The sequence below is a fragment of the Poecilia mexicana genome, unplaced genomic scaffold (genome assembly GCF_051168715.1).
Source record: "Poecilia mexicana isolate PSO_F unplaced genomic scaffold, ASM5116871v1 scaffold_18, whole genome shotgun sequence".
NCBI classification, from domain to species: domain Eukaryota; kingdom Metazoa; phylum Chordata; class Actinopteri; order Cyprinodontiformes; family Poeciliidae; genus Poecilia; species Poecilia mexicana.
Genome location: NW_028263387.1, coordinates 16,148,788 through 16,160,324, shown reverse-complemented (window position 1 = coordinate 16,160,324; position 11,537 = coordinate 16,148,788). Strand labels below are relative to the sequence as shown.

Here is an 11,537-nt window from a genome sequence, read left to right as displayed (position 1 = left end):
AAGAAATTTGCTTTGGGCCACTTGTTGCTTGCTGCACCTTCCCAGAAGGATTTCTTTTAATAAGAGTTGCTCCACGTACAGCGCGGTGGGGGTTGGGGGAGCAGGACTCATTTCCATGGTGACCGCTGGTTATGTAAAAACAGGGTCAACCTACTGTAGCTGGGCCATTAGAGAACGAGAGATAACAGAATAAGGGGAGACTATAAACAGAAATTTCCCTTAGCAATTTAGATCTGGGAAATGATTCGCCTTTTGTCGAAATGGAATGTGAGCAAGTGCCATACAAAGCAGCACCAGCAAATTAGGAAATGTTTAAGATGGCAGTACATAGAATAATCCTGTTGCTCTGAGGTGAAAACACAGTCATCCTTCCTCATGTCTCTTATAGTAATAAATAAAGTATATATAGGTAAAACTTATATAGGTTAATAAAAACATAGTGGTGGTAATTTAAGACAAATGAGTGACTTTTTTTTTCCATAACTGCATTTAAAACAAACTTTCAAGACCACATTCCCAACAGATTTTCACCACTTATTGCGCTTTTCAGGAACTATTGTGGAAGATTACAGCTAATTTTGTTTTAATTCTTTTGAGCGACGTGTTTTTAAGTGCATGTCCAGTATGTCAGTTATGCCCCATGTTGGCAAAACACTACTGCACAACAGACGCAGCTAAAACCACATACACTCCCTAGGGGGACACAACCGATTCTCACTGTCTGTTGTTAAATCAGACAAAACCTTTGCAGTTGTAGGTCTGCAATGATTATCAAAGCAATTTATATTTGCTAAATGTCAGAAAATAATATAAACATTTCCAGAGATTGTTGTACTTTTCTACATTTACTGTTGTGAAATGTGTGCATTATTTGCAGTACAAAAATTTTAGTTTTTTTTGTTTTGCTTTGTTTTCAAAGTCAGAAGTTTATATTTCAATATCTTGTTGAACTGCCTTTAAACTGTCTGACTTTGGTTAAAAGTTTTGGATATTCTTCTTCAAGCATATTACAATAGTAGGTAAGAATTTTGTCCCGTTCTTCCATACAGAACTGGCGCAACAGAGTTTGGTTTGTCAGTCACCTTGCTCACACACTTTTCAGTTCTGCCCACAAATTTTCCATGAAACTGAGATTAAGGCTAACACCGACTCCTGATAGCTTAACACGACCCCACACAGAAAGAGCCTGAACACTTTATGTTTTCATTTCCAAGATAGCCGAACTCAAAAGATTTGTTAAAAGGTACATGTCCAAGTGACTTGAGGGAAAAATGTTTGCTTAAAATAAACACATTTAGTTTTGGTTTGTCATCCTGAAATGAGCTTTAATTGTTCATAGCTACTTTTAAGGCATGTTCAAATTTTGTTTCCATTTCTGCATTAATTATTTCATTAATTCTGTTCAATACAAACATACCACTTAAGTCTCAACGAAAACAAAAATACTATTTAAGCTACTCTCATTCATAAATCAGTGCACACAATCCTGAGCTGCTGCTGGCTAACAGGAGGGCAAAGTAGGCAGTTGGCGCAGGGGTCTAAATTTAGAGCTTGTGAACCAAATACCAATGACAACAGACAAACTGACACCCACCCACCCACTTGCCCACTTACTCAGTCACACAGTCAGTCAGGTCAGGATTCAACCCCCCTCCCCGCCACGAACTCCAGTGTCGGGGATCGCGAGCACCCACTCTGATCTACTCTACGGCAGCCTCTCACCTTTCCGGCTTCCCACCCCGAGGAGACAGGCACAACTTGAGGCGACCCCCTGAGGGGCCTTCAGGACAGGTAAGCATCACAGGGGCCTCTCCGCAGGTGTGCTTCCCACCTCTGATGTGACACTTGTGCTTTGGATCAAACACGACCTTGCTCACCACTTGGAATTGTTTCCACTGGATTTTCCTGGTACTCCTCCGTGTTTCTCAGTTAGTTTTAGCAAATATGCACGTTTGCTTAGCTCGCAGACACATTTTCAGGATTGTTGAAAATAAAATTTGTGAAACTCATTGGTTACACCTTTTAATTTGAAATATGAATAACAATGAGTAATTCCTTTGTTTTAAGTGACTGTACTTTGTGCTGATTTTATTTGCTGCCTCGCATGTTAGCTGTGACAGCACCTTGTTCTCCAGCCACGTCCCCAACATCAGGCCACCCGGACAATTTCAAACATATTGATTCCCAGATACGCCTGACACGGCCAGCTGCCACATCTGAAGAGCATGTGCTTGGCGTTTAACAACCCAAGGTTATTTAAAGGGATGTGCTAACTTTGCCCTTTTCACCACCCTAATAAATTCTGTCTGCTTCGGTGGGTTTTTGTGCGTGCAGTGGATGCTATATGTTGGCCAATCAATGCCTAGATTGCCTCTTGTTTGGTCTCCCGTTTTTTTGTTTTTTTTTTATCTGAAGAGCTTGTACTGATGTGAGGTGTCTCCTGTGACTTTTCTGTGCCTCACGGCAACAAATTCCCAGGGGCAGCCATCATGTCGCAGTTTTCCACCATGACAACCAGGGAGAGGAAAATGCAGGCGGCAGCAATCTGCAGAGAGGTGCAAGGCCAGGAAGGTACCCATCTGATACAGCCTCACCTTGACCTGTCCGTTCTTTTGGTTTTACCTCGCATTCCGATCATTTTATCCATTTACTTTCTCTCTCATGTTCAGCTTTGACTATAAACAAACAAACAAGCCAATGCATTTATAGGCCCAAGAAATAATCCCTTTGTCTTTGTCATTCAAACATGTTATTCCAGGGGGAGGACAACTGTGCTCTGCTGGGTTGGGGGAGGTGGGGGGGAGTCTGAAGGCTTCTGACAGCTGAAAGTTATTCTGGCAAATTATAGATCTCGTATTTAGATGCAGGCTTGTGACATCTACATGATCATGAGCTAACTGCAAAACAAGCGACAGACATGAGTTGACGTGCGGAGAAAATATCTCATTCATCATTCTGGAAGCAGTTGCATGTCATGCAAAAATAGTCTTCGTTTGGCAATGAAGAACTACTAATAACTACAAACAGAACAAACGTATTGAAACCAATCGATAAACTAAAAATGTCATTGTGCGTGCTCATTAGAAAAATAAAATCCTAATAAAATACATTGATTTAAAAAATTAGAAAAAGTTCAAGAGGTACAGACATCTTTGCTATTGTTGCCTGTATATAAACAGGCAAAAGTGGTCTGATCACCATTTGTGCACAAATGCACAGAATATCTGACATAGTCTCCTCTCACTCCCTTACAGATGCACACATGGACCTTGGGAAGAAAGTGAGTGTTCCTAAAGACATCATGCTGGAGGAGCTGTCGCTCGCCTCCAACCGCGGCTCACGACTCTTCAAAATGCGCCAGAGACGCTCTGAAAAATACACTTTTGAGAGCATCCAAAATGAAACCAACAACCAGCTAAATGTAAGGGAAAAACACAAATAGAAGTGTAACTGTAATAGAACTGTAATCACCCTAATATACACATTATACAGAGTTGGTACAGAGCGTTGAATTTAAAGTGTGGATGAAGTCACAGCATGGCTTCTCTGAATGCAAATCCACAAAATATCCCAACTGTGGCCATCAGATTGTTTAATTTAAACAAAAGCTTATGTGCAAAAACAGTTTTTACGGTTGAGTCACAAGCTCTTAATTATTGAGTTTAGCAAGGGTAGCAGATAGATGCTGCTGTGGGAAAATAGATACTATGGGAGCAGAACAGTGCAAATTCCCCATATTTGTTGGTGAGTCAACAAATATGGGGGTTTATTGTTAAACTTATTTTGCTGGAAAAATGTAGAAAAGTCGCAATCACTTTGCAGATAAACCACAGATTAAAAAAAACAGGAAAGAAAGCAATGATGAAAACCTGAATATCACATTTTGTGTGTATAATGTTTGTGTGAATGTAATTAGTTTATTAGATTTTTTTTAATTCTTTTGTGTCCTTTTAAATTTTGTTTTAAAGCTCCCTTTCTTTCTCCATCAAAGATAAAGCATTTCTTAGGTGCCTGAGTAAACAAAGGAAGTAGAAATATAATTATAAATGAAGACATCCATTACAATTTTAATAAAAACAACATACAATGAATGTGCTAGCTATATTCTACTGAATTATAGCATGACTAATTTCTCCACCTATATGAACGGGTTAAGAAATAACTTTGTATTGAAGCAGTTTTAAATTTTGATCTTTAGAGGATCTGTTGCTTGACAGCCCTGTCCCAAAGGCAGAAAACATAAAAATAACAGCAAGACAGAAAATGACAGCAACTAGGCGTCTAGAACTCCCACTTGAGTTTTTCTACAACTGTATATTTGTCAAAAGATTTAGTAATACTGTATCATTTTTATAATACAGGACCATAGTAAAATTACTATGCCAGGCCTGTGTATGGTGATGTCATGCAGTCACTGAAACAAGAGTCACCTAAAACTAGTTACAACTTAATTTACCGTGTTTTCCGGACTTTAAAGCGCACCTCGCTATAAGCCTCACCCACAAAGTAAAAAAGAAAAAGAGAACTGGAAAGTTGCACAAGGCTGTAAGCCGCTGGTATCCCCGCCGCTCTCGGTTTTCCACAAGGACACAGCAGAGGCTTGGGTCCTTAATAAATCTGTTATTAAGGACGCAGCCCTGTGTCTCCAACGCCGAACCATGGATTTGTTCACGCCGAGCTTACGTGATTTCCAATTTTGACTTCCAATGATTCACTTCCTGCTAAAGAGCCCCCTGGTGGTTGAAGAAAAATCCACAGAAAAGCCGCACTGAAAAATACAGTATATATATTTTGCCAGGACATGAGTGGCCTTATTAATGTGCTTCATGTGTATGCCAAGTCCGCTCTTCCCCCTCTCTGCCTGACCTGTCTCTTGTAAAATGCAGTCAAGACACACCAGGTTTCTCTTTGTAACACTTAATTAAATATTAGAGCTCTTGTTTCCCTCCCTTTTCCTTTTCCCTCTCTGTTAGCTTTTTATACATCACTTTGCCCCCTTGAATTTTGTAAATAAGATAATTATTATGCTTCACCTATACCTAAGATTTTAACCCCCTAAAGTTGAACGAAAAAGAAAGACTCACACTTCTCGCTTTATTTATTGCTCTGGGCGATGGGGGCATTTTGTTTCAAGTTGTCAACATTTCCTGAGGAAGTCCCAGAGTAAATCATCATAAATATCTTTCCGATGGATGAAAGCCGAGAGCCTACGCTGCAGTATAATTCATCCCGAGCCAAGAAAACAACGTGTCAAAAAGTTGGCAGAGAATTGTAAAAATGTATTTTATCTACTTACCAGAAAAAAAAAAGTAGCAATCAAAAGTGGAAAATATATCCACAAGACAACATGTCCAGTATGTTTAGTGCAGAGAAACACCTCAAATCTAACTTTTAACACACTTTGATTTCCTTCATTACCCCATGCTGGACTCTAACAGTTAGAGAAAACAACCTTTTATCATGGAGATATGGGTGTTTTTAAGACCATTACACCCTGGCACCCATAATAATTCAAGTCAATGTAACAATTTGCTTTTCACTTTTGGGTAAGTAAGAGTCTGTTTTTCTTGATTATACAAACTGGTCACTAGTCTGGAGGATGGAGAAGGGGTAAAAAAAAAAACCACTGCTAAGTACAAAGGATGCTAAGAACAGTGATGCTGTGGGCCACACCCATTTAAAGGCCCTATAACCTTGTATAGGGTACATAGTCTTTGAAATACCAAGAATTTTTTTTTTACAAACACTAAAAATATGTTGGTCTCCACCAGAATTTGAAAATAGGCTGTCAGGACTTTGAGCAAGAATCAACTTTTTTTCCATCTCTTTGATCTCTCTTACAGAGCCAAGAAGTTTTCCAGACCGAGTACAACCCCGCCACCGGCGGTGGGAATGACTTGGGTGTCCAGCAGCCTTCTCAAGTGACATCCAATGCATCAGATACCACAATGGTGCCAAATCCGGACAGCATCGCCCCGGGTCAGTAACATTGCTGATACAGTGCACTGCAACGTGTTTCAAGGACCCTGTGGAATCATGTGCTGTTGATACGCTGTGGCTAAAAGTGTCTGGCCGAGCTCCGTTCCATCGCTCTGCTCTGCTCTGCTCTCTCTCTCTCTCGCAACCAGCGGCCCGCTGAGAATATTTACTTTATTTCCATAATTCAGTCTAAATAAACTTTGAACAAGCTTCGTTTACGTTATTTAAATTCTTTATTACATATTCATTAAGTGTACAACGCAGCTTTTGCTTCGGGTGGAGACGCCGAGAGGACGTGCTGTGCGCAGAGTACTGGCTGTTCCCTGTTTTGATAAGGATTCAACCGTTTTCATTGTTTGTCCTGACGCAGGCTTTGATCACAAAGCAAAACAGTTTCTTCTTGCCTGGAATCTGCCGCCCTCAGGCAAAAATATGATTACACTTTTTTTTTTTTATCATTCCACTGCTTTGTTTTCCGCCCTCACATTCCCTTCTTCGTCCATCGGTTTTATAGTCCTTAACCTCGCTCCCCTCCCTATCAGCCTTGAACATCTTTTTAAAAATTTGTTGAGTTTTGCCCCACAGGACATGTTTCCTGTTTGCCTCTCCGGCCACAGATACCATCTGCATTGCGCCCACATCCTCCCTTCATGTCCTAAAGTTTAGTCCAGCTGACAGAAAACCAACGCTGCGTTAAGGATCAGTGCATCCTGGGATGGGGTAGGGCCAGTTATTTCTGGACCAGACACCATCCCTACTGTATCCGAATGAAGTCACTCCAGCTGTTGCAGAAACCGGGCCAAAGTGCAAACGGTGTCGGATGGTTAAAAAGTCTCAAAATAGCACCTCCGGCTCCCACGGAGGTGCATGTTTCGTTTTAATTTGAAGCTTTGGAGGATCTTAATAAGACTGCGGTCATAAATATTAAACTCTTCTTCAGAAATCCGTGTTTCTCTCTCTCTCTCTTCAATTAGCTGGCTGTGCAAGAGAAAATATCAGCCAAATGTTTGACCTCAGCTACAGTATTCTTCAAAAATAAATAAAAATAACACAGTGCTTTGTTACAGATTCTCCCCTAAAATGTGTAAACTTCCCCTTCAGTTCTGTTTGCTCCCTCCTGCTTCCTGCAGGGTGAAACATAAACTCAGGAAAGGAGGGGGAATTGTTCATTGTATGAGGTTAGGAGGTGAACAGACAACCCGCCACCCCCCCAGCACATTACATAACGGCTGAGCCCCCCCTCAGTGAAGCTCTGAGCTTGAAGGATAGTGCTTTGGAAAGGCCTCTCCCCATCAACATCCATGTGCAAAGCGAGGAGACATGCGTGCTTAACCCAGCCTCTTTGTTTGTTTTGCTGTGAACTTTAACAAAAACAGCAATATCACACGCCCACGTGAACATTTTACACATTCCACCGTCTGCAAGGAATCTTTAGTTGATATGTTGTTCAAACAAAACCTCTTAAAAAAATTTTTTCTTTTATGTTTTTTTGTTGTTTTTTTTGCAATAATATTGCCACAGCTTGAACGTTCTTCATATTTTTGCCCCATTTCAACCACAAACAATTTATTTTATTGGTATTTTATGTAATCATCCAACACAACATATTGTATAAGCGGAAGGGAAATTATGAATATTTGACCCCTTTTTTTCCACTAACAAAACTGAAGTATGGTGTACATTGGTTTTTTTTTTAGGTGATGGATTAAAGTGTCCCCTGTCTTAAGTTCAAAGCACAAGATACGTTTTTAGAGCCTGATCATGCCTCAGCACTCTCCACAGTAAATAGAGAAGGTTTATTATAGTCAGAACAAAGGAATAATGAAGAAACTAAATACAGAAGATACAATTAAATCTTTAAAGCCATACTGATGAGCATAGCAAGACCTGTTGAGCAATAATACATTATATGACAGTATCCATTGAACATTAGGCTGGCTATTGCCTTTCTGCACTATTCCGCTCAATTCAACTGTCGCTTGTAGCACAGCTTGTGCTTTCTCCCATTTACTTGGATTCCTCCGGTGGAATTTCTACCAGGCCAATCAGTAGAACAGAAGGAGAAATTGAGAAATCGTTTTTCTGCGTTGTTTTAGTATTGTAGTCTGCCTGCAGTTTTAGCAATGACAGTGTAGTGGAAGTGAACGTGCCTCACTCAGTTCAGCACTTTTCTCCTCACAGCGGGGGATGATTGTTTGCAGCACATGAAATTTCCGCTAAACTTCGTAGCGTAAAGCTGGCGCATTACATACGTCAAGTACAAACGTTAGCAATTGTGTAACATTTAAAACTTCAAAAGAGTCCACATGTCCAAGAAGCAGTCGTTTCTCAATAGCCGACAGCCCAGACCCTCTGTACAAAAGAAAATGCAGGACCTGGGAGTTGTTTTTACCAGGTTAACAGAACGTAAATAAACCACAAAGAAATGGATCAAAATACAAACACAAAAGAAAACCAAATCCCAAATATTCTAGGATTGTGACATGAGGTTTGTGGGTTGTGACAAAAGTTCAAGGACTACAGCTACTTTTGCCAGACACTGTACAATAACTTCTGTCCTCCTTTGTATGCTTTTTCAAAAGCATGTGAGAAGAAAATGAGTGATAAAAAATGCACAGAAAATGAAGAAAATTCATATCTGTGTTGTATGACCTGCTCAGGATATGGAGGTCCTTTGAAGGACATCCCTCCAGAGAAGTTCAACAGTACAGCTGTGCCAAAGTCATACCACTCGCCCTGGGAGCAGGCCATCATCAGTGACCCTGCTTTGGCTGACACGCTCGTTTCCCGCATGCCGGAACTGGAGCCCCAGACAAACCTGCCAGGATACAAAAGCTTCAACAGGTAGCACTCATCAGGAGGTACTCCAGCTGAAATAAGGATGATTTACATAATCTAATCCATGCGTACGTCTACCAGTGCTTTACATAATCCATCATGTGTAGTATATTTAGCTCACTATGTGCCAGATTTCACATACTGTTCTTTTCATTAGGCAATTTCTTTAGACTAAATCTTTGCAATATGTTTCCAAAATCTATTATTTGTAGGTAATTAAGTGTGAATTGTTGCATATTCACCGTCTACTTCACTAGTAGGTGTGATGAGTCTGTCGCGTTAATTCTTTAACTTATTGATTACAAATTTCTACTTAATATATCACGAACTTATTTATTTATTTTCCAGAAAATTATTCGGGGATGTAGGACACATTCAGAGGGATGCAATCTGCAACTTCACCACTAGGAGTCAGCAGAGTCCCACCTGGTGCATTTAATTACATAGCTTATTTATCAATAACAAATTAGATGAATATGCTTTGATGGATGCATTTTAAAACGCTGCCACCAGATGTCAGTATATTCTATATAACCCCTTTAATTATCTTTTGAAAAATCTTTACACTGCATAGCGATAATAAATAATTTCTTGAAAACTAAATACGGGATGAAGCTTCACCTGTTTGCATTCTGCAGCTTCCCCACTAGGTGTCAGCAGAATTTGCCCTTAAGTAATTTGTTTTCACAGAAAAGGAAGCTTTCCAATAAAACCAAAAACATCTAATAATACATCCAATTACGTGATATACATATATACAGTTTAGCGATTTAATATTTTCGATCATGTTTTTCTTAATAAAGCGGACGTATTTCTCCAAATTCACTCCTTGTGGCCATCTTGCATTGTGCTATCATTATCCAAAACATTTCCATTCCAAAGTCTAGCATTTCATAAGTTAAAACTGTGTAACTTTTGCCTCTTGTAACAATTTGCCCTTTTCGATTTAATCATATAGAACACTGCCTACACCTAACATGCTGTGTACCTCTCTGTAACCAATGCAGACTTGCAGAACACCCCCCTGGTCACATCCTGGCTTTAATTAGTAACACAACTTCAAATGTCACAGCAGTGACTCTCATTAGCACATGGCAGCCAACATTAACACCGTCCCTCTGTCACCTCCAGGGTGGCAACCCCTTTCGGAGGTTTCAGCAAGGCGCCGAGACCTGACCCCATCGCAGCGCTGCAGGTGGAGACGTTCCCAGAGGTCCCCGCTCTCCAGGGGGATTATGCTCTGAACCGGCCATCCTTCAATAGAGCGGCTCTAGGCTGGGTGTCAACCGGTGGCTCAGTCACACTCCCGAATGTCTCCCTCGAGCCCACACTCATCCCTGAGTCAGAAGACCTTTGAACCCAAGCAGAAACATCGCAGGGGAGGCTTTGGAAGTAGCAGCTTCACCCAAGGTTATTGTGGGCTTGGTGACATTTGTTTCAGAGCAGGAGCTTGAGAGAAAACCTCCTGTTGGTAACTATCACACAGATGGTGGGAAAGGTAAAGTGTAACCATGTAACTTTAGAAGGAGATGTATTGAAATAAAGTGAGATTGTATATTAATGTTCACAACAATGCTTTTCTCAAAATAAAGCGAGGCAAAAATACAACAGAAGCAATCTTTAGATTTGTTTTCTTTTTAATTTTATTGATGGTAAGACTTATCTTTATGCTTTGAACTGCAGCTTCGTAGCCAGTTTCACAGCACGCTCCCAGCGTGCCAGAGTGAGCGACGCTGACCTCTCAGTTGAGTTTCTGCGCGCTACCGTCTCGCATTGTGTTGTGTGGGAGGCAGAAGATGCATGTGAGCCAGCGTTGCATGCCTCAAGGTCTCGCATCTTGACAAATCAAATCTGCTCCAGTGACACGAGCGGCCTGACGGATGTGTCTTTCACCTTGCGGCAGCACCCGGTCGTTGGGGCTGGGATTCATGGCTGAGCCGCTCGATGAGCTGTGCCCAGACGCTTATTCCCTCTCCCTCCCGCCTCTGTTTCATTACCGCAGGAGCTTTCTCATGCACAACAGGCTGGCTTTAAGGTGCTTCCAGGTTGGACGAGACTGTCGATGAAGTTTGTTAGCAATTTAAGAAACTGTCCTACATAAATTAAATATAACCGTGATTTACTTTCTCATTAGACTTAAAAAATGTCATAGTTCATGTTCACTGCAGTTACTTTGAAGCTTGCATCCTCATTAAAGAGAAAATTGCTTTATTATCTTGTTTTTGCAGGTTTTTACCACTTATTTGTTCCCTTTCATGTAGTAAATGTGGGGAAAATTCCAGATATTAGTTTGAATTCTGTAAATATTATGCAACAATTGGGTAAACATTATGACCACAAACTAAATAGCAGTGCCAAACCACTCTGATATCTCAAGACCCCTGTGGAGTCTGTCACCAAGAAATTGGCAGCGAAACCTTTAAATCGGTTTCTGTTGATCGGAGCGCCATTTCTCAAACATTCATGTTTTGATTCGGATCGTCGAAATCTGGAGGCCAAGTCAACGCTTTGGTTTGATGAGCAACTGAAGCCAAATTTTGCTTCAGTGCAAGGGTTTCAAATAAATACAGAATTTACTAAAAATTTTGTTAATTTAAACACTCTATTATAAAATAAATGTTAAAAAAAAATTATTTCATCAAACTATACATCAAGTGTATTATTTTATATTGAACATTTTCAGAATTTGTTTTCTAATGCATTCAGAATTTTATGCTTGA

At 40.4% G+C, this 11,537-nt stretch overlaps 1 protein-coding gene across 2 annotated transcripts; it reads left to right on the top strand.

Moving 5' to 3' along the window:
* The first annotated feature begins 83 nt into the window (after positions 1–83).
* Positions 84–10,430, top strand: myoz2a (myozenin 2a). Of its 2 annotated transcripts, XM_015008296.2 has the most exons (6): positions 84–1,791; positions 2,479–2,571; positions 3,255–3,421; positions 5,844–5,979; positions 8,640–8,823; positions 9,949–10,430. In XM_015008296.2, exons 2-6 carry the CDS (start codon positions 2,490–2,492, stop codon positions 10,172–10,174), a joined length of 795 nt encoding a protein of 264 aa, XP_014863782.2. In that variant the 5' UTR covers positions 84–1,791; positions 2,479–2,489; the 3' UTR covers positions 10,175–10,430. The 2 variants fall into 2 exon arrangements, with proteins under 2 accessions (XP_014863782.2, XP_087871484.1); XM_088015358.1 differs by lacking the exon at positions 84–1,791 and having other exon boundaries at positions 1,801–2,571.
* Positions 10,431–11,537: the final 1,107 nt, after the last annotated feature.

Coding starts and splice junctions, on each gene's coding strand:
- myoz2a (XM_015008296.2), top strand. CDS start 2,490: ATGTCGCAGTTTTCCACCATGACAACCAGGGAGAGGAAAATGCAGGCG. Junction 2,572..3,254: donor AGAGGTGCAAGGCCAGGAAG/GTACCCATCTGA, acceptor ACTCCCTTACAG/ATGCACACATGGACCTTGGG. Junction 8,824..9,948: donor GGATACAAAAGCTTCAACAG/GTAGCACTCATC, acceptor TGTCACCTCCAG/GGTGGCAACCCCTTTCGGAG.